The sequence below is a fragment of the Athene noctua genome, chromosome 2 (assembly GCF_965140245.1).
Source record: "Athene noctua chromosome 2, bAthNoc1.hap1.1, whole genome shotgun sequence".
Taxonomy (NCBI): Eukaryota; Metazoa; Chordata; class Aves; order Strigiformes; family Strigidae; genus Athene; species Athene noctua.
Genome location: NC_134038.1, coordinates 33,084,248 through 33,105,543, shown reverse-complemented (window position 1 = coordinate 33,105,543; position 21,296 = coordinate 33,084,248). Strand labels below are relative to the sequence as shown.

General features: G+C 40.7%; 2 protein-coding genes across 3 annotated transcripts in view; one reads left to right on the top strand and one right to left on the bottom strand.

Moving 5' to 3' along the window:
• Positions 1-5,924, top strand: part of ZC2HC1A (zinc finger C2HC-type containing 1A) — a 37,427-nt gene extending 31,503 nt beyond the window's left edge. The window contains exon 9 of one of the 2 annotated variants that reach the window (XM_074898803.1): positions 230-5,924. In XM_074898803.1, coding sequence (XP_074754904.1) covers positions 230-416 — 187 coding nt within the window. In that variant the 3' untranslated portion in view covers positions 417-5,924. The remainder of the gene's footprint in view (positions 1-229) is intronic. The other variant, XM_074898802.1, reaches the window with a different exon arrangement.
• Positions 5,925-8,801: 2,877 nt separating this feature from the next.
• IL7 (interleukin 7) lies at positions 8,802-19,917 on the bottom strand. Its single transcript, XM_074898800.1, has 5 exons — positions 19,790-19,917; positions 16,305-16,444; positions 12,727-12,813; positions 11,238-11,390; positions 8,802-9,797 (listed from the first exon to the last, which is right to left on the bottom strand). The coding sequence occupies exons 1-5, from the start codon at positions 19,797-19,799 to the stop codon at positions 9,654-9,656; spliced, it is 534 nt and encodes a 177-aa protein (XP_074754901.1). The 5' UTR covers positions 19,800-19,917; the 3' UTR covers positions 8,802-9,653.
• Between the last annotated feature and the right edge of the window lie 1,379 nt (positions 19,918-21,296).

Genomic DNA, 21,296 nt, shown 5'->3' with positions numbered 1-21,296 from the left:
GCTCCTAAATTGTTGGCATTTTTTGTTTTGTTGCAGGGAAGGTGGGTATCTGGAGATAAGTAGGGGAGTCTGGGTAGAGTTATAAGGTATACCACTGTAAATAAATAGGAAGTGTAAGCATGAAAATGACAGTAACAGTAGCAGTAACTCACTGCAAGGATTAGAATAATTTTGCACCAAGTTACACTGAATTCAGTTACAGAGAATGTTCTTTATCTGGGATTTTCAGGTCTGATGGTAGAATTGCGTATGACAGTGGAGACTACGCATCCTCAGTCAATGGAGGAAGTTCAAAAAGCAACGAAGGAAATTCACCTGTACAGTTATCAAAGTTCTGCCATGAATGTGGAACAAGGTACCCAGTGGAATGGGCGAAGTTTTGCTGTGAGTGTGGAATTCGAAGAATGGTTGTGTGAACACGTTCTTAAAAGCAGAAAGAAAATGAGAAATCAGAAGCATCTGCTATGTACTGCTGCATGGAAAACTAGAGCACTCCTTCCTATTAGACTTCGTGCTGCAAACATGTTGAAACATCAAATTGTAATTTTCTGAGTGCAATCTTCTGGCTATACAGTTATTTATAAACAAATATATATACTGTATATAAAAATAGCAGGTACCTAAAACTGTGCCATTCAAGGAAATACTTTTTAATCTCTGCTGGAAATATTTAAAATTAAGATAAAAATTTGTTAAGTAACTTAGGTAGCAGAAGTGATTCAATGTTATTTTTCTTGTAAATCCTACTAGATAAAGGATTATTTAAATCTCTTGTGCAGGATAATACTTTCCCATAGGGAACTAGCCATGAAGAACTTGGGCTTCAAAAGTTTCTCTGTAGAGGCATTTCCTTCATATGGGAAAGTTACTTAGATGCTATGTTCTAAGTCAAAACAATATGAGCAACTCCTTATAAATTCCTAGTTAAAAGTGCAAAAAGTCTGGATCCCTTTAAACTCTTAATATTAATATCCTAATTGGACTTCTCAGTTACTTAAATCCTAGGATTTTTGAAAGCATCAAAATGGGAAAACTACCTGAGAATTCTGTTCACATGTAGGAATAAAAGCAAGAATTTTGTGTCTTTCCATGTTCTGTTTTCCAATAAGAGCATGTTGATATTTTTACGTATTTATAAGGGTAAATAGGGTATTGTCACTTTATTAAGTTCCTTTTGTTCAGAAATGCTTGTCTTCCTCCTCCTGTGCTCCATCACAACTGGCATAACTAAGAGTTTTGTGCTTTTTGTCTTTAAAGGTTTCCAAAGGTCCTGCTCCATTTTTCTCTTTCCTCATTTCCTGAAGGGGAGACAAAGTCTATGCTTATCCTATCTAAATGTTGAACTCTTATTTTGAAAACAGCCCTCTTGATGATTCCAATTAAAAAAAAAAAAAAGTTCCATAAAAATGTATGTTATTAGAGCAGTAGAACTTGTTGTAAGTAGTGACTGTTTTTTATTCTTACTCCTGTGCAAATAGCACAGCTTACATATGAGTGCAAAATGGAGTAACTGTGCTCCATAGGTTTATGTGTTAATACCTTACATATTTTTTTTGCGATTTTGTATATTCTTGGGTTCTGAACAACAGCCTCTTGAAGTTAGTAACAGACTTCATGTTAATTTGTTGGGAAGAAGGGTCAGGCCCTGGAAGTTCTTACTGTTTTTCTCATAAATTACAGAGGATATTAAAACCATTCACAAGCCAAATCACTGAAGTTGTATCTGTATGTGGTAATTTGTTTTGTGAAGTTTTGCTTTGAAATACTGGCACCATCTTAGTTATGCGTGAAAGAACAATCTGAAATAACTTAATTGTGCCTTTCCCAAAGTAAATATACTCCTCTTGTCAGAAGTGTTTACTTTCAGTTACAAACACCATTAGTATCAATTCATAGAATTTCTTTGTAGCTCATATAAAATAGAATGTAGTGATCGTGATAGTGTTATGATCATTGTTTGCATTCTCAAAACTGGTGATTACTATCAATGGGGCCAATTTTGACGAAATCCTGACTGAAGAAAAGCATCTTCAAAGCAGTTAACAGTCTCGGAGGAGAGATTTAAGAGACGTGATGTAGTCATGTTTCAGGCCACAAATTACTATGTTTTTGAATTAGTTCAATGGTGTGGAATTGTCTTACACTTTTTATACAAAATTATTTTTAGAACTTATACTTCATTCAGTGTAGTTTGTTTTATTATAATTTGCATAAGCTGGCTTCTGAGCATGATAGGATGGATGACTGGTATGATAGTTACAACTGACAAACCTTAGCCAAATTATGTTCTAGGTAGTTTAGGTTCTAGCATCCATATTTTGGCACATTCATATCTGTACTTTGAAGAATTGGAATCCTGCATCCTTTGCATAGATAACCCTCATTTAGAAAATTTGCCCTGGACTTGGGCCATGGAGGTCAACAGACTGAATTATTGCAAGCTGTGTGTCCCAGCAGCAAAGACACAAGTCTAGGTTTGATCAGGACATAAAGAAGTACCTTCCAGGTTCTCCAGGATTGCTGTAACTGTAGAAAAAACTGTTTCTCCTTTGAATTGTAGGTGACAGGTTTCCTAGTTTCAAATCAATCCACATACAGTTACCATAATTTCTGCTTTTTGAGCTGTTTGTGTAACTCTTTGCTTCAATTGCAGCATTTAGTAAATTACACAAGTGACATGTCACTTACTTTATTTACACTTCTATGACTTACAGCAAGGACTAGACAGGGAAATAACCTGAACTGAAAGAAGAATTTTAAAAATATTTCCTGAGCTTTTAATTTGGCCTTATGAGAAGGTCTAATAAAACATAAATGGCTGTTGGTAGTAACATTGGATAATGTGTATGTGTTCGAATCTACAATAAATATGAGCAATTAAAATATAATTAACTACGCAGTTTACTACTGTATAGTGAGACTATCAGAGGCCTAGTATGTTTCCAATTTATCAACTGGTTTTGTTACTGAATGACAGGTTTCTAACATCTCTGATGTTACAGACCGTAGACTGTATTACACAAGTTATTAGCGTAGATCACTAATTCCATCTTAGTGGAATGTTTGTTAGGAAACAGTAGATTTGTTTTCATAATACCCCTGCGGAACTGAATATGGGAAACAAATATGTTATATTTAAAGAAAAAAAAAACCTTTTAAGGAAGATGGACTCTGAATTTTACATCTTTAGGTGTATTACATGTGTCAAGAAGTTCCCAAATTGTAATTTATTAATGACCTAGGTCCAAATCTTCTTGCCCTAGCCCTCCCCCCTGCCTTTATGCCTTGGTTTTCATGGGAGGAAAAAACATGGATACATATACTGAAAGGGGGGTGTTCCAAAATGTCTCAAGAATCAAAATACTGATAATTGTGAAGACAAAACCCCTAGATGAACTATGCACTGCTGATGCACTTCACTGATGTGTCTAAACTTAGCTAGTGTCAGATATGACAGATATTTAACTTAAAAGCCTAAATTCCTTAGAGTTCATGTGTAAAATTAGGATTATATGATTACTCCATTTAGCATCGGTCTTTCCAGTTCTTTGTGTGTGTGAATATATATATACATGTAGAGTCTGCACGTGAGCACATGTGTATTTTGTGAGAGCTCCTAAGTTACACAAATGTAAAAAGATGTTTCACTAAAGCAGAGCTGATACAAAACAGGAGTGAATGCTACTGGAGGATTGTGAAGCCTCAGACAGTAGACTAATATAGTTACTGTCCATTCAAAGTGAAATCCATTGATGTCATTGCTTTAATGATTTCTATACCAATGTCTGACTGACAGACTTTCTTTTACTATCTGCTGCTCTGTCTTCCTAGTGTGCTTACTATGGTTCTTCCATTCAATTAAAAAAAAAAAAAAAAGAAAAAAAAAAAGTCGAAGGTAAATTCCATATAAACAAACAAGGAGAAGGCTGGTTTTGAGGTCTGGCCTGAAGCTGTTTGCATTCCTATTCTGCTTTTGTGAATATCTGTTACAGAAAGGATATCTCTGTGCCAGAAAGGAGTGCAGGATCACTGGAATGATATTCATGTAAGTACAATGGAGTTTTGAAGAATACCGGCTTCAGTAGTAAAAACAACATAGCCTAAGGCTAATCTTTATATGATGTATCTTACACAGGTTTATTTATGCATGATACACCCTAGATGGTTTCAGAACTGGAATCTAAATATACAGCAACTTAACTATATGGTTCCATGAATAATTACACCCTCAGTCTTACACAGCACTCCAGGGAAGTGGGCAGGGGGAGGTGCTTTGCCACCTTTTCAGCTTGTCCCTATGAAATGAACTTTCAGGCAGAACCCTTCCAATTCACCAAAGAGACGCCAAGTGCCCCTGAACTCCCGTGAGTGGGTCGGCGGAGCTGAAGCCGCGGGGCTCCCTGGGCGGCGGGAGCGGGACGGGCGGCGGCGGCGGGAGCGGGATGGGAGCTCTCCATGGTGCTCCGCACCGCCTGCTCCAGCTCTTCCGCGCACGCCGCGGGTAGAAGCGAGGTTCACAGGCTAGTAACTCCGACAGCGTCATGGAAGTTCCCTCTCACCTGAGAGAGACTGCTAGCTCCTAATTCACCACTGCGACCGAGAGTGCCTGAAACGCAGTGTGCAAACAGAACAGTTTCATGATGCGTGCTTTTCAAATCAGTGGAAGGAAATACTGTAGTAGCTTAAATGCTAATAAACACAGCATGTAGCAGTACACACTGATGTAGGCTATGTAATTACTCTGAATTTTACTTTCATAAAATGAAATGGTATTGTCAGTGTATTGCAAAGTTCGCGAGAAGTGCTAGTTTCCATCACTTAGATTTTGTATATCTGAAAAGAACAAACTCGTTACAGATGGGTTTTTAATCTTGTCTGTCACATTTGTGTTTTGTAAGAGCACTTTTTGCAACTTCAATTCTTTTCAGTTTGAGTAAACTATAAATAATTATATGGCTTGTATTACAGGGTAGAATTTTCATCTTTGGTGAAATTGGTTTTGGTGACTGGTGAAAATAGTTTTATTGCCTTTCAGGTAAAAATTGTGATGGTTCTCTTGCTGGTTTTGTTCAGTTTTTTTCTCACTGAGGAAAGTCTGGGTTACATACTTGTAGTGTTGGAAGAAATGTTAGGTAAAAGATTCTCTAGCTGTATTCAGCAGTTACTTGGTTGATATTTTCTTTCCAATATTCATAATATAAGAGATTAGTCTTGCATACTAGTTCGGTGGCTTTGGGTTTTTTTATGTCATTCCAGAATACACATTTCTGAAGGATCATACTTAGCCTCATTCCATTTCATGTTGCCAGAAAACAGCTTATTCATATTTTCTCTTAATTGGTGTTTCTCCTTTATAAAAATAATCAATTGGGAAATCATGTTTCCCCAATGTGAGCACCAGCTTTTGACTCAGCAAATCAAATATTCAGTTTAAGATAGCTGAATATTAAATTTAAGTTCTAAATAGTAGTGCATGATTTATCGTAGTTTCATTTGGATTTCTGGCAGAAGCATAAATGGATTTGGGTTTGATCTGTGAAGTGCTGAGTATTCCATGGCTGTTACAATACCTACTTTATATGATTGCTCTAATTCTTGGTGTTCACCCTTCATATGATACTTAGTATGTATCTGCATAAGTTTATTTATTGATGTTCCATGTTTTTAAATGAAGCGTTCATTCATGTGTTTGAAGTGATTAATTTTGTCAGCATTGCATTTCTTATGTTTGCCTTGCCCCTCAGTACATTGAATATTTGTCTTTGTGACCATCCAGTGTTTTTCTGCAGAGTTCCTGCGTTTATTTGCATCTTATTTGGGATATTATGTTTATTTTAAAGTGTCAGTTCTGTTTTAATTAATAAATGTAAATCGTGGCCTAATGCTAATTTGCCACCTGTTAACATAACAATAAAGTGAATATGCCAATACAACTTTTTGTGATGCATGTATTTTTGTAGCCAAATGTGAAATTGTCTTATATAAAATAGCATAGGGTTAAGTAACATCATTTCAGCCTTATGAATATTGTGATGTCTTTGGTCTCATGTACTCCAGACCTGATGCAAGGACCATCCACTGTCTTCTAGTGGTTGGGAGCAAATGACGGTTATTCTTTTCAAAGGATAGGGGTTTTTTAATTGACTTGCAAGATGACATTTGGATTCCTCAGTCACCTTGAAAAATACACTACTACAATTATTTAAATCAGTGTGGTCTGCTTATATAAAGTTAACTCTGTATTTCTTATTTTTCCTAACTATATGGAGAGTCTACTTTATATAGAGCCTGTTACTGTTGACACCTGTACTAAATAATTTTTTTTCTTTTTTTTTTTTTCAAATAGAGCAGTAAGGTATAATATATAACTTAAGATTGATCTGGGTTTGTTCCCCTTTGTGAAGTTAGAACACTGTTTTGTTGGTGAAATAGTTAAGCAGGAAAAAAAGCAGAAGTTAGATTTTTACTGTGAAGTTCACTTTATATGAGCAGAAATTGTAATAAGGGTTTGGATTTCTGATTTTATTGGCTAAATACAGATAAGTAGAGACCAATTCCTCTTTCATTTCCTCTTTTTAGGAAAGTTCCCCCTACTGGGCTCTTGTTTACTTCACCACACCCTCTCTGGAGGAAGGCAGATACATTTTCCCTTCATTCTGGATGAAATTAATTTATGTGCCAAGAGTCTGCAAAATCTCTTTGTTACTGCTGAGACTCGGTGATATTCCTCATGCTGGCTTCCTCTTTCTTCTAGTTCACCATGAACCACTCCAATCAGATTTCAGGAGGAAAAAAAAAAAAAAAACCAAAACCAAAAGGAAACAGCAAAAACCTAAGTAGCTGCTGAATGAAACCTGTCATAAAGCAAACATCTCTTTTGCTCAGCACAAAGCTGAAGAGGTAGAACTGGAAGGAAATAGCCAGGAGATGTTTACTCCTAGATCTTTAGCTAAAGAACTACAGCTGTAAACACCTGTTCGGTGGTGTAAAGTGAGATTTGAACATTCTCGTCCAGTGGCCTTCCTTGATCTGACTTCCTAAACACCAGAAATTCTTCCTTCTCATTATAAACCACAGAGCACCTAATTCTTGCTGTCGGAAGTGTGCAATGTTATCTTGCTCACAGGTGTTAGTCACCTCTTTCTGCTTTCTCATAATCCCGTGCAACAACAGTACTAAAATTCTTTTCACTAATTTAAATACCTAAGTTGTTTTCCTTTGACACCCTCCCATAAATTCCATGTATTTCTAAATCATGGTTTTGACCTAGTCATATTCCTTTTTTGCTGTGGCCAAATAAACAAATACATAAAGTGGCAGGGAGGTAGGCATGGTGGTGATACCCTGCAAGGTTTTTAATCCTTTTCCTATTCCTGCAGAACAGTTTATTGTTGTCACATTTGTAATTTCAGGAGAGACCAGAAAAGGTTCTCAAATGGAAAGAACAAACCAAAGAGCACAAGTGACAGCGTTTAGCAGTTAGTCTTTGCATGTAAGCGGTGACTCAGGAAATTTGGCAACATGAATCAGGCAGGCAGGATATCTATTAAGAGGAGCAATCAGAAAAAAACCCCCACAATTTCATAATCAGTTTAAATTTCTGCTCTGGATCTAATCTTGGTCTTTTCCCCAGGATAGTCCTGAAACAGCTTGATTTCCCTCGAGATTTAATTTGTGGGCTGCTGCTTAAGTCATTTAAGCTGACTGAATTTCCAGATTTGTAGTAGCTAATATTGCATCTGTGTCTTTTTCTTTTAATTCCCACTGACCTTTCCTTGCCAAGTGGTTATCGGGAAACAAATCTTGGCTTTCAACTGTTCTTGGATTTCTGAAAAAATGCAACTATTATTCTGTCTCAGAGACAAATTTAATCCTCAGACTCCTGGGACTTCTTTCAGTAGAAGGGATTTCCAGAGAAGTCCTTACACAATGGGTTACATTTTTTTATCTGCAGTAGGATATTGGGAAATCTGTTTCCCTTTTCATAAAAAGAGTTACATAGAAGAGTTATGGTTTGGGTTTGTTGTTTTTTTTCCAGTGGTTGGAGTTAAAGTTGCAATCTCTTACATCAAGAGCTAAAGAGAATATGTGAGTGTCTCAATCACAGTTTTACAAAGATACTACTCCTACCTCAAGAAGTCTCTTCACCATAAATAGATGGGGGGTTGAACAGGGTGTATTCCAGGAAAGCATAACTGTGTTTACTTCGCTGTTAAGCTCTTCCATCCCCATTACCAGCAGGGCACGCTGGGTTTCATGGATTCAGTACAGTGATTGTATTCCAGTCAAAGGAGATCTATACAGTTCTTTGAAGCACATCCCATTTTTTCAGGTCTTTGTTCTGAATACCAAATATTTTTCAGAGTAGTTCTATGGAAGATTTCTTTTAGCACAGATAAAACAATATACGGTACTTACTCTGAACCAGGAAACAACAGGCTGACTTAACTAAAAATTTTCCAAAGTATTTAGTCCAAGCCAGATACCTGGTATGGAAATGTTTACCTAAACTAAACAGGTTACAAGCAACTAAGAAATTGGTATTTTATAATGGGAAGTCCCAAGCAGCTGGAGGTCATGTTACCCGCTGTGCTTTTAATGACTAGCTGTGGAAAAAAAGCTAAAAAAATAGTAATGACGCCCAAAAAGTCAACAGCCCAATTCCATAGAAGACAAATGTTTTATTACCAAAGGAGTTATGATATCAAAGTAAGAAACTGCAAAAGATTTATAAACAACTATAAAAATACTTCTATTTATCCAAAATTAAATATGAACATTTTATTAGTTAAATGCCAATATATTAGTCTCTGAAAATATTCACATATTTTAAGTCACGTTTGTCTAACATGTTAAACACATTATATAAAATAATTGCATGTAAGAAATCACAATCTGAAGGCAAGAAATTCTAGCTCCTCCTGCAGCTAGCTCTAGGATGACCGAACATGTAAGGCCAGTGTTGTTTCCAATCAGCTGAACAAACCGACGTTCAGGCATCTCCTTTGTCACCTTCCACAGGTCTCGCTGTCTTACCTCTACTTCAGCCAGTAGAAGTGTGCTACGTCTCTCAAAAACCAGTACCCCTCCTAAGTTTTTCAAAAGTTAACCTTTTCCAAATTTAAATCAGTTTGCAGATCCATTAGATACCCATGCTGAAGACATTAATGTATCAGCAGAACAGACCCAAGATCCGCTCCTTGTTAGGTAAATTGTTCCTTTTGGTCCTTGATGCATTTTATATAAAGAAACCAGCTACTTTTCCATACTGTTTTCTTCTCCTGCAGCTTCTAAGACGGTTTTAGAAATTGCAGTAAATATGTAAGGAGATTGCTTTCATATGACAGTGTTATAAAGCTACTTGCAAGATCAGAAAATTCAAAGTAGTTTCCAGAGCATGAAGGTGGGACACAGCCTTCTGCAGAGTTCTCTGTTTCAAACACTGGTCTTTTATTTCCACTTCTTGGACTTCAGCAGCTTGGTTTAACCATTTCTGTTTATTCCATCTCCAGGAACGAGGTACAGTAGCTTTCCATCAGAATTCTGGCATAAAGTGTTCATATAAGCGAGCAGAGTTACTTGAAGAATGCATGTAAAATGCAAAGATACCAAGTAATGCCACTTCGAAAGAAAAGAGCAGGATTCACCTGGAATCACCTGGAAATCTTTTCAAATTTATTCCAGCAGGATCGAAGGCTAGATATATTTTCCTTCAGTTCACAAAATTCTTGGTTACATTTATTTTTGGACTGTTCACTTCCTGTATCTGTATTGTGTGTATTCACCTGCGTGCAAACCTGAAAAAAGAATAGTTTGCATTGTTAATTGAGAAGTGCTTATTCTTTTCATATAGACATCTTTTAAAACAAACTGATTCTATTACATCTCAATAAATAATGGATGTACCTTAGCTGGTAATTAAGCCAGAAAGCTGGGCAACTCACAAAACGTGCTGTGGCGGTGCACAGCCTTCATGCCTGCGATGTTCTCGCTCTGAGCATAGCCCTGCTGCCACCCCTGCCCACCGGTCTGGGAGAATGTGGCTTTGACACACAGCAAATATGGACAGCTGAAACCAGCACGTGCAACTGAGAACATGTATGTCCTCTGTCGGTGGTTTAAAATTTATCCTCTATTATTTGAAGGACTGGGAAACTGAAGCCAATTAAATTGTGAGCCAACCTTAAAAAGATATGGCTACAAGTGTGCTACCTTGAGACTGGTGAAACAAGACAGACCTGTTCCCAGGGGTTGGTGCTATGGTTCAGGATCTCACCCAGAGACAAGAGGACAGTGGTTCTTGTCCATATTCAATGACTCTTCATAATTTTTACCAAATTACTTTAACTGGTCTTTAAATAAAACCTGGCACCCATGAGGTTAAGCAGGAGTTTCAAGGGTGACACTCTGATTTCTATCTACCTTTTATGGTAAGGCAACATCAGATTCACCAAAGGTGGCTAAGCAAAATACAGACACCAACATTACATTGAAGATCTCCTCCTAGATTATAAGAGTTTCTCCATTTCAAGGAGAAAAAAAATGAGTTAAATGCAGTCTTCAACCCAACTGTTTAAGCCAGTCATAAAGAATTATATCTTTTGGTGCCTATTTGGAGGCTTTTTGACATTTTTGTGTTCAACAGGTAACCGTGAGCCACACTTAAAAGAATGCTCTTCCTTTGCTATGGTAGTCTGTAGATCATTGTGCTAGATTTCAGTGACACATCAAAGAGCAGATACTGCCGACGACTAAAAATCCAAACATTTTCATATTTAACTGTTCTCGTTGCATTTGAGATACTGTGGTTAAAATAAAGATCCAATGAATTATGGAAAGGGGAGAAAAAGTTGAAACAAACCAAATTAAACATGAATCTTGGGGTAGAACCCCAATGAGAAGTAACAGCTACGCTTTTTATACACTAGAGAAGTTAAAGGCCTTCTTTGCACAAGTGTGGTCGTTATCTTTTACTGGAGAATTAACTCAGGTATTTCACTACTGAACCAGAGTATATATCCTCACTACAGATTTCCAGATCATTGTTTTAGTCTTTGCACTGGGCTTAAAGTCTATCACGCTAAAGAATTACGCTATACAGAGCAAAATTTATCATGAGTATAACATGTGCATGATAGCTGTACCTTTGAGAGGTAGATATGATAGTCTGTGTGGAAGAGCTCTAAGGAATAAATCACATACTTTCAATAAACCATTAGACCATCGGTACCACTCACCTTTTCTTTTTTATGTCTTTCACATTTGCACTCTAGAACCTGTAATGTCCCACAAGAGACTAATGCTGCTTTCCGTCTATAGTCTTTGCTGATTTTTTGCTTATGAAAGAATCTGAGCATATTGCATGCCATACTCTGTAGTGATTCTATTTCCTGTAAAGAGAGCAAGAAAAATATGTCCTCAAAAGGCTGTGTGCCATTAATACTTTATAATGTTGGTTTGTCTTTAAAAAAAAGCTCCATCAGTTACCATTAGTTTCAGTCTTTTCCAATGAAACACATGACTAATCTGACCTACCTGCCATCTCTTCAAAATATTTAAAGTGTCTATTTGTAGTAGTAATAATAGTGTAACGATGTTAGGGAGAAATCATAGCCATAATGAAATCAGCTGATACAGTTAAGAAAAGAGTGAATGAATTTTGTAATCAGTCCTTTTATCGTGATAAAATCTGCAGCAAGAGCTGGCAATTGTACTTTCTGTTTGTCCTGATTTCAGCTGGAATAAAGTTAATTTTCTTCCTAGTAGCTGGTGCAGTGCTGTGTTTTGGATTTAGGATGAGACTAATGTTGATAACACACTGATGTTTTAGTCTTTGCTAAGCAAATGTGTGTACTAAGTCAAGGACTTTTCAGCTTCTCATACTGCCCCACCAGAGGGGGCTGGGGGTGCACAAGGAGCTGGGAGGGGACACAGCCAGGACAGCTTACCCCAACCGGCCAAAGGGATAATCCATACCATATGACATCATTCCTAGTATATAAACTGGGGGGAGTTCGTCGCGGGGTAGCACCGCGTCTCAAGGATTGGCTGGGCATCGGTCAGTGGGTGGTGAGTTATTGTATTGTGCATCACTTGTTTGGTATGTTCTCATTATTACTGCTATTATTATTTTCTCTTCCTTTTCTGACCTATTAAACTGTCTTTACTTCAGCCCACAAGTTTTACTTTTTTTCCCAATTCTGTCCCCAGTGCACTGCGAGGAGAGGGAAGTGAGCAAGCAACTGTGTGGTGCTTAATTGCTGTCTAGGGTTAAACAATGACACTGTCATTTGAGATCTACCCAAACTATTACTTTTAAAGCTTTCAGATCTGAAGTGAAAAGCTTAGCTAGTGTGATTTTCTGTAGAAAAATGAAAGCAGATCTTGGGAAGTTTTTATGTTTCCTTCCACTGGCAAAATAAAAGAAGTTTTCTGTACTATTTCGTATTTAAAAGATAAAAGAAGGATCTTTATAGTTGGGAAAAAAAAAAAAAAGCGCATTTATTGGATATGGAATTGCTTCATATTTTAATTTTTAAAATATCAATTTACTTGAGAAATTGTGTGATTCCAAATTCAAGAAAGTTAAAAGTCTGAACATCATGATTTGACGGTTAAAAGGTAATATTACTCTCTATCACAATATGTTATTCAGGGACTGGACTGTAAAAAGAACCCATTTGAATTTGTATTCTCTAAAGTAAATTCTGAGAAGTTAAATTTTACCTGAGTATCATTGCAGAAAAACACTTTGCTATTTTCATGTTTTTTATTCTTGCAGCACCTGTCACGATACTCTGCAGACATATTTACCTGTAAAATATCATATTTGTTTAAACATGGAAGGAAGTACTTTTAATCAAGTGAGCCAAGTTTCTCACTAACAGCTGGCGATGTCAACATTCAATTGTTCTGTAGCATCTCCTCGGATGTAGCAGGGTCAGTGTAGACTCCTGAGCTTTTCCTTGGCAAGCAGGCAAAGAAAACCCCAACCTACCTACAATTTCTAAAGTATTCATAGTATCACATAGAATCACAGAATGGTTGAGGTCGGAAGGGACCTCTGGAGGTCACCTGGTCCAACCTCCCTGCTCAGGCAGGGCCACCTAGAACTGGCTGCCCAGGACCATGTCCAGATGGGTTTTGAATATTTCCAAGGAGGGAGACTCCACAGTCTCTCTGGGCAACCTGTGCCAGTGCTCTGTTACCCTCAAACTGAAAAACTGTTTTCAGTGTGTACCCATTGCCCCAGGTCCTGTTACTGGGCACTGAGACGAGCCAGGCTCTGTGTACTCTCCCTTCAGGTGTTGATAAGATCCCCCTGAGCCTTCTCTTCTCCAGGCTGAACAGTCCCAGCTCTCTCAGCCTTTCCTCATGGGAGATATGCTTCAGTCCCTTCATCATCTTCATGGTCCTTTGCTGGACTCTTCCAACAGCTCCATATTTCTCTCATACTGGGGACCCAAGAAATGGACACAAATCTATGCATTTTAAACCTTCGTATTCTATCAAATTACTTGGTTCTTTGACATTTTAAACCACACAGAAATATTTAAATGTTACATGGACCTCAAATACATCTGTCAATGTTTGTTTCAATAAATACATGCCCCAGGCATCTAAACAGATTGTGGCACTCATTCTGCATATGCACCAACAGAAGATGTCATAAGCAATATCACTTGCTCCCTTTGCATGACCATAATCTTTTATCAATGGTTTATTCTCGGGGGGGGGGTTCTTCTACTTTCACACTTGTCATCAAGATGACAACTGAACCCAACTCAACAGAATTCCTTCACTTTCTTCTTCAGCCTGTATCCAGATAACCTAATACAACCAGAAGAGCTTTTAAAAAGGCAGCTCATGACAATTTTGTTAGATCTGCTCACTTAGGCATGCATATGAACATATTAGACACCTGAATTCTTAAACTTTTTCTGCAAAAGTTTGTGTAACATTGCCTATATTTCAGAAGTTCACCCCAGATGAATAGAACATCATCCAGGAAGTGTTTTCAAAATCAAGAGACAAAAAAACCCTCAAAACAAAACCAAAACATTGGGAAGATAATACACATCTCTCTCTCTCCTTGTACCATAACAGAATGAATTTTTGCTACAGTCACACAGCAGCAAGATTTTAAAATAAATAAATAAATAATCACCCTATAACCTATATATCTGTGGCTTCATTTGCTAACTGCTATTTACCCATTCTCACAGATTTCCTCAGATCATCTTTAGTTTAAGTATAACATAGAGTAACCATTTCTGAAGGCAGTTTATTGGCTGTAACTAAAGCAACCTAAGGGAAACCCTGGCCTCAGAAAGGCATTAGTGAAAACCACATTAACTTGTGAAGGTCTAGTACACAACCCACTAGTCTCCATAACTGCCTCCAAACATCAGGCTGAGGGACTGACAGTTACTGACTTTGGCTCTGCAATTGCAGAAAAGTGCCTAGTGGGCAGTTGCTCTCACCCAAACAGCCCTGTCTGTAAGATTTGCTGTTAAGTTATAGTGACAAGACTACACTGATTTTACACAAGAGACAAATGAATCTCTCTGGGAAAAATAAAGACAGGAAAATGAAGAAATTTGCACAATGGTTGCTTGTGCATGCCTAGCCTAGGACATAAAAGCTTCAGAGTTCAGTACATTCCCAAACATTAATTCATTAAGGCTTTATTTATTTAGTTGAATAACAGTTTTAGTTCTCATACAATCTCCTAAAAACCTCTATAATATCTATTACAATAAAAAAGATAAAGACTGAAAATGTATCTGGAAGAACGGCATTGCTCCATTCAAATCCTTGATGGCAACCCTAGGGCACCGAGTGCATCAAGCTTCATCCTGCAGTTGGGTAGTGGCAAGGCATTGCCATGTCCAGCCCGGGACACCTTCCCTGACCCTGCAGCTCCAGCAGAGCTGGGATGCACCTCATGGCTCTCCACCACAGGATGACAGCAGGATCTGCCTCCCAGAGGCTGTTATTCCTGTTGTGCTGTTTTCTCTTGGAGGTGAGCTATCTTGTAACTGCTCACCAAGAGGGTTTATTGTTGTTCTCTAGGAAACACTGGTCTTTGTCAGAAATAAGATGACAAACCAAAGGGGTTACTTATCTCTTCTAATATGGCCATGAATATTTTCCCCATCTTTGGTGTCTTGTTCAGAATAAGGTAATTTATCTGTGGAGAATTACCCTTTTCTCTTCATAATCTCAACAAATGCAACGTGTTCAGAATGTTTTTGAAGATTAAATGGTCGTTCCCTGACCCTAAAGGTATTTTGTTTCCAGATGAAGCCTGATGTGTTTTGGTAGAAAAAAGTTGGAAACCACTGGCATAGTGCTCTGAAGCATGGCAGTGAATCGTAAGTGTGAAGAAATGTAATTGCTCCTGATTTCACGTTTGGAAAAGCATTGCATATCACTTGTATTTTGTGCAAGTAGATCTTGATTTAAGACTGTAACAGAATGATGAGTTCTTGTTTAGTGACGGACTCAGAAGAATCCCATTTTTGTAGACATGCCTCTGCTAATCCAACTATGGAAAATGCTTTCTCCCATTGAAGTGTTCTTGACAGACTAATTTAATTGTTAATAATTCAAGATGAAGAGTTGGAAGGTAGGTTTTGGGCATGGATTGGCAAACTGTTACGATACTGTTTTACAAAGCTATAATAAATCTGGCTGCTAAAGACATAATGGAGGAGATTCACAATTGAGAAAGTTAAGTTTTTGTCTGCTGCCATCTAGAAAAGTTGATTGCTTGTTGGCCAAACAAGATGTATTAATAGGTAAAAAATGTATTGTTTTATCAATTTTGTGCCTCTGCATTTGTATTCGATGGACAACATAAACCTTCAGTCAGTAAGTCTGCCAATAGCAGAAAAAATTACAGGTTATGTAATGCTTTATTCTCTTGATAAGAAGATGTAAACAGAAGAAGAAATTACTTCAGAAGTTTTTTGTAAACAGAAGAAGAAATTACTTCAGAAAAGAGTACTTTTTAATATAATATATTATCCTATTTAGGACCAAATGGTGCATGTGCCTAACCACATTGTGCATAGGCACAAATACCTGTATCACGATATTTGTACTTGCAAATAGGCAGCATCCACGTATTAAAGAGTCTGAATGTCTCACCAGCTCAAACAAAGCCACCATTCCAGGATAACATGTGATTTTAAATTGGTCTTCTATCATATGTTAACATTAGAGCTTTATTGTTACTATTATTTGCTATCACCTAAAAGTAATGAACAGTTTTTGAAAGCCCAAGAGCTATTACCTACCAGCTCATTGATGTCATGGATTAGTATATTCTTATACTTCGCATGGATCGTAGTTTTATTTCCCATTGCACAACTCGATGAATTCACTGGAGACAGAACAAGGAGCAGTGGCAGAACCCAAAAGATAGATCTAAAAAAGGCTGGATTACAACAAGAGCAGTTAAATACATATTAAATGCCATAGAGTGTATGCTGTATGAACAAATACATTCTGCAATCTGTTAAAATAGTTTAAAAGGGATCTTCAAATAATGAACTAACATGTACTTTGGGGGAAGGATTCAGCTGCAGATTAAGACACTGTTTGGGTGTCTAAACTCCCTCATACTCAAGGATGATTTAGCCAGCATAGTTAAGAGCCTACAACTATTGAGCTGACCAGCTGCTTGGTGTCTACTTGGGCTGAACTAATCTCCACGTTTCACTGCAAGGATTGACAAGATCTCTCCACTGATCACAACTGGACTATAACAACCTAGTCCATATGTAGATAAGTGTCTTAGTCAAATAGGTGTAGACATTCATGTGCCTTAATCTGCAGCTGAATCTCATCCTGATTGTCCACTTTTCATATTATAAATTCTACAAATTCCCACAAACATATTCTTACATCAAAACTGTGTTCAAACACATTTTCAAGCTAATCCAATGTATAAATCCATACTAGTGGCCATAACAGGAGATAAGGCAGCAACACACCCTTCTCTGCAAGTTTTTTGTAATCTTTTGGAGCAAGTCTCACTGTCCCTTACTTTTTTTGCCCTTCAGTGGACCATCTTGCTTTGTTCAGACCCCTGGTCTTCTGTCCTTGCATGAAATCCAGAAAAATAGGAGTTCTCTGAGGATCGTCAGAGAGAAAAGACTAAAATACCAAAAGAGCCTGAAGGGACTGACAGGGTAACTGGAGGCTGCAAGTGACTGGCCTGATGCTGTGAATGAACAAGACTGGATACAGGACGATACTAGGATTAGGAAGCTCATAATTGGACTCTGGCCTACAGCTAGACTGGCTAGGATGATGCTGAAATGAAAAGTTTTTTTGAGAAAAAAAAAAAAAAAACAACAAAAAACAAAACAGGTAGAAATGTAGATTGGAGGATTAGCAAAGATCACAGCAGGTTCCCGGACAAGTATGAGCTCTCTCTACCCATCTCTGCTACTCAGTAAGGACAACGGCACCCAAAGTAACTGGGGTTGCAGCCAGGAAAGGCAGAAGTGATGCCCTGACCCCGGCTGCTACGTTCCTTCCTCTCCAGCAAGGACGGGAGCACTGGGTACAGCCAGTCCAGCACTCAGAGATGGGCGTCTCTGGACTTGGGTGTCACCAGTAAATCCCAGCCTCAGACAGAAACTTTGAATAAGTAAAAAGAAAAAAATGAAACTGGACCGTAATCCTTACTGACCCACCTAACCTCTGTGATCAAGAGCCACAGTCACACCATGAGCTCACCTGCCATTCAAAAAAATGCAGTCCCTCACAGCCCAGCCAAGCTGAGTCCCACTGCACACTGCTGCTTCAAAGCAGAATGCATACATACCACTTTTCCTGACTACCAAAGCCTTTTCTTTCTGACAGATTACTTGTGAACATGCTGTGATGTACACCTCTGTCCTAGAAACAGGACTAGAATACTTTTACCTGTACAAGCTGAATTTCAAAATTCTTCCTGTGGCAAGCTACGTGCCAAATTTTGATGGGAAATCTGATGTCCTGAAAACCAAATTTTCTAACCTTTCCATATACATATACTGATCAACCAAGGTCTATCAATATCTCAAAAAATCTAGCCTGAAGAGTTAAATGGGTCCTAAATGGATCCTACATGTAGTAAATAACAAAACCTAGGTAAGGCTAACCTATTGTCATCTTCAAACAACAAGTAGGCACCTGACTTCCACAGAGCTTTACCTGTGTAAAACTCTATGCTAACTATGGCTGTGCCAAGTGAATTATCCGTTTGTAGGACTGAGATCTAATATTTTAAAATAAGTTTACAAAAAAATGCAAGAACTCAGTTACAGGCCAACATTTTTCCAACATACCATTGCACCTCTTGATTCCAGTGCAAAATCGCCCTGCAATCCTTACTTCCAAATAACAGTGATACAAACAACTTGTGGATATGATGAGCTTCAAAAGATACAATCTTCTAAATAAAATCAATCTAACAGACTCCATCACTTACAACTTTGTTTCTCCAGTAACAAGTGGAGACAATAGGTGAAAACCGCTTCTTTTATTTTTACTTTATCTGAGTTGTACAGATTGTGAATATTTTTTTAGTAAGGAAATTACAGAATCAATGCAGATAATTCTGGAAGAGATGTTGCGCACTTATGAAGTCCCTTGACCCACTGCAAGATTGTGATGAAACTTGTTTGGATGTTCCTAAATGAGTCCCCAAGAACCCATTAGATGAGTGCCGTAAAAAGTTCCAGCAGCTTTAGACTGAGGAGTGGAATGATTTTTCTTAAAATTAGGCAACTTCAAAAGAAGCGGAATTGATAGCACTCCATATGACCAGAACTTTGAGAGAAAGGGAGCGTGTCTTACGGGTAATACCTCATCCTTTCAGTAAACTCCCCAGAACTCGTAAGTTCTATCTGGAAAGTCCCAAAAAATTCTCCCAGAAAAGTCGGGAAGAGTTAGCATTCCCGTATTTCCAAATGTAAAAAAGCCCCTCTTGGGTTTTTTTTTTTTTGTTGTTGTTGTTTTTTAATTAGAATCCCATTCCTGTACACGCTGCCTGGAAGGGGCGCGCTCCCGGCCGGCCTCCGCGGTAGCAGCCCGCCCGCGGAGTCACCTGGCCACGCCAAAACCCACCCGCACCTCCGCGGACGGCACCCTCTGCCGCACCCCGCAATCCCGGAGCGCAGCGAGTTTTTTCCCCCTCGGCCTCGCCGAGCCGGCGCGAAGGTGCGGGTGGGCGCGTCGCGGCTCCGCGGGTCGCCCCCGCGGCCCGCCGGGCGAGGAGCCGGGGCTCTGCCGGCCCGGCCGCGCCCCGCGGGGCGGCAGGTGCCCGCGGTGCAGCGCGGAGCGGCGCGGAGCACCGCTTCCCCGCAGCTCCCCCGCCCCGCACCGTCCCGCTCGCCTCAGCCTCTCCCGGGCCCCGCTTCCCGGCAGCGGGCGGGCTGGGAACCGGGCGCTTTTACTTTCATTCTAAGGACAACAGGGGAAAAAAAAAAAAAAAAAACCACAAAAAAAAAAGGAAAAGCAAAACTGGGAATTTCCCCGGCCGCCACCGCGGGTTTAAAAGGGCACCGGGCGGCACCGCGCCGCCACAGCAGGCGAGGCGGCGGGGCCGGCAGCGCGGGGCGGCGGAGCCGGTGAGGAACCAGCGCGGAACCAGCGCGGCCGGGGGTGCAGGGCGGCGGAGCGCGGCGCAGGTGGAGCGGGGCGCTCGCGCGGTTCTGCCCGCCGCCGCCTGCGGCGCGGAGCGGCGCGGTGCGGTGCGGTGCGGTGCGGTGCGGGGCGCGCTCCTTACCATGGAACATGGTCCGCGGAGAGGGTGGCGGGGAGCTGCGCCGGCGGCTCCGCGGTCATGGTGGCGGCGCCGTCTCGCCCATGGTGCCGCAGCCCGCGGAGCGCCGCGCAGGGGGGCGAGAGGAGCCGCGGCGGCCGGGCAGGGCTCAGCAGCCCCCCGCCGCCCGCCTGCTGGGGGGGGGCGCGGCGCTGTCAGAGGCGGCTGCGGGGCGCCCGGGCTTTGCTTTTCCCATGGGGCTTCCGCCGCCGGCGGGTACTTTCACTTTCCGCTCCGCCGACAGCCGCGGTGCTCCGCGACCTCAGCGCGGCGAGGCGGGCGCGGGCGGCTGGCCGGCCGCCAGCGGAGGAGGCATCGTCCCGGGGTGGGGGGGGTGTGTGGAGGGGGGTCGGCAGCGTCCCGGGCCGGGCGGAGAGGAGCGGCGGCAGGCAAGGGCCGGGCGCGGCGGCGGGGCGGCCCCGAGGAGGGCGGCGGGCGGCCCGGAGCGGCTGTGGCGCGGCCGCGCAGTGCCGGCGGGGGTTACATAGAGCCCCGGCTACACGCCCAGTGCTGTGTGCGCGGCCAGGGAGGGAAGGATGGACCTTGGCAGTGCGCGTGGAAAGAGCCGCTCATCGCGGGGAGGAAATCCGTGGGAAAAAAAAAAAAAAAAAAAAAAGGGTGGGAAAAAAAAAAAAGCGACCAACAACCAAACCCCAACCGCGTTCAGGAGTCGCTCTTTTGGAGGAGTGATACTTGTTTTCTGAGCGGCCCCGCAGCGCCCTATCGCTCGCCCGGCTGTCCCTGGGTGGGTCGTGGGAGGCGGGACTGCCGGGAGGGCTCCGGCTCCGCGCGAGGGTTACCCCAGGCTGCTGGCACTGTGTCAAAAGCGCAAGGTGGATGAGTTCTGTAGAATTCGCTACCATCCCTCCCCCCGCCAAAGGCTCGTTTTGAGAAATCTGAGAGGATTAAGAAAAGACGGTGAATGGCTCAGGAAGGCGTTTTAGTGTAGAGGAAGCTCAGGTTCTAAAAGACAGAGCTGTAGCCAGATGTGTTTTTCTAGGTACATGCAGAATGCAAAAACTCATGCTTTGGTGCAGGTGAAAAGGCTTGCAATCAAATAAAAATAAAATGTCTTCGTAGCATCCTTTCACATCTCCTGCCCAGGCTGCGTTTTGAGTTCTGCATCACTTTTCCTGCCCTGCATGAGAACAGAGAGCTGATTATATAACCTCTCTCCCTTCTCATAAGGGTGTTTATCCACAGGGGGATAAATACAGGGGTGCGAGTATCAAGGAGCAAATATATGGAGTTGGTTAAGCTGTAGACTATTCAGGATGCTTTTTTCATATTCTCTCGTACTGGAATGCTGCCACTTCATTCATATACGAGGAGACACTTGGCCCTCTTCACTTGTCTATGGACTACACTCTGCTTTGGATTCAGTATACATTTCTCACGAGTTTTTCTTTGGGAAAAATTTAATCAGGCCTTCTTCAGAAGTATTCTGACCTGATTCAAGAGTGAAGGTGCT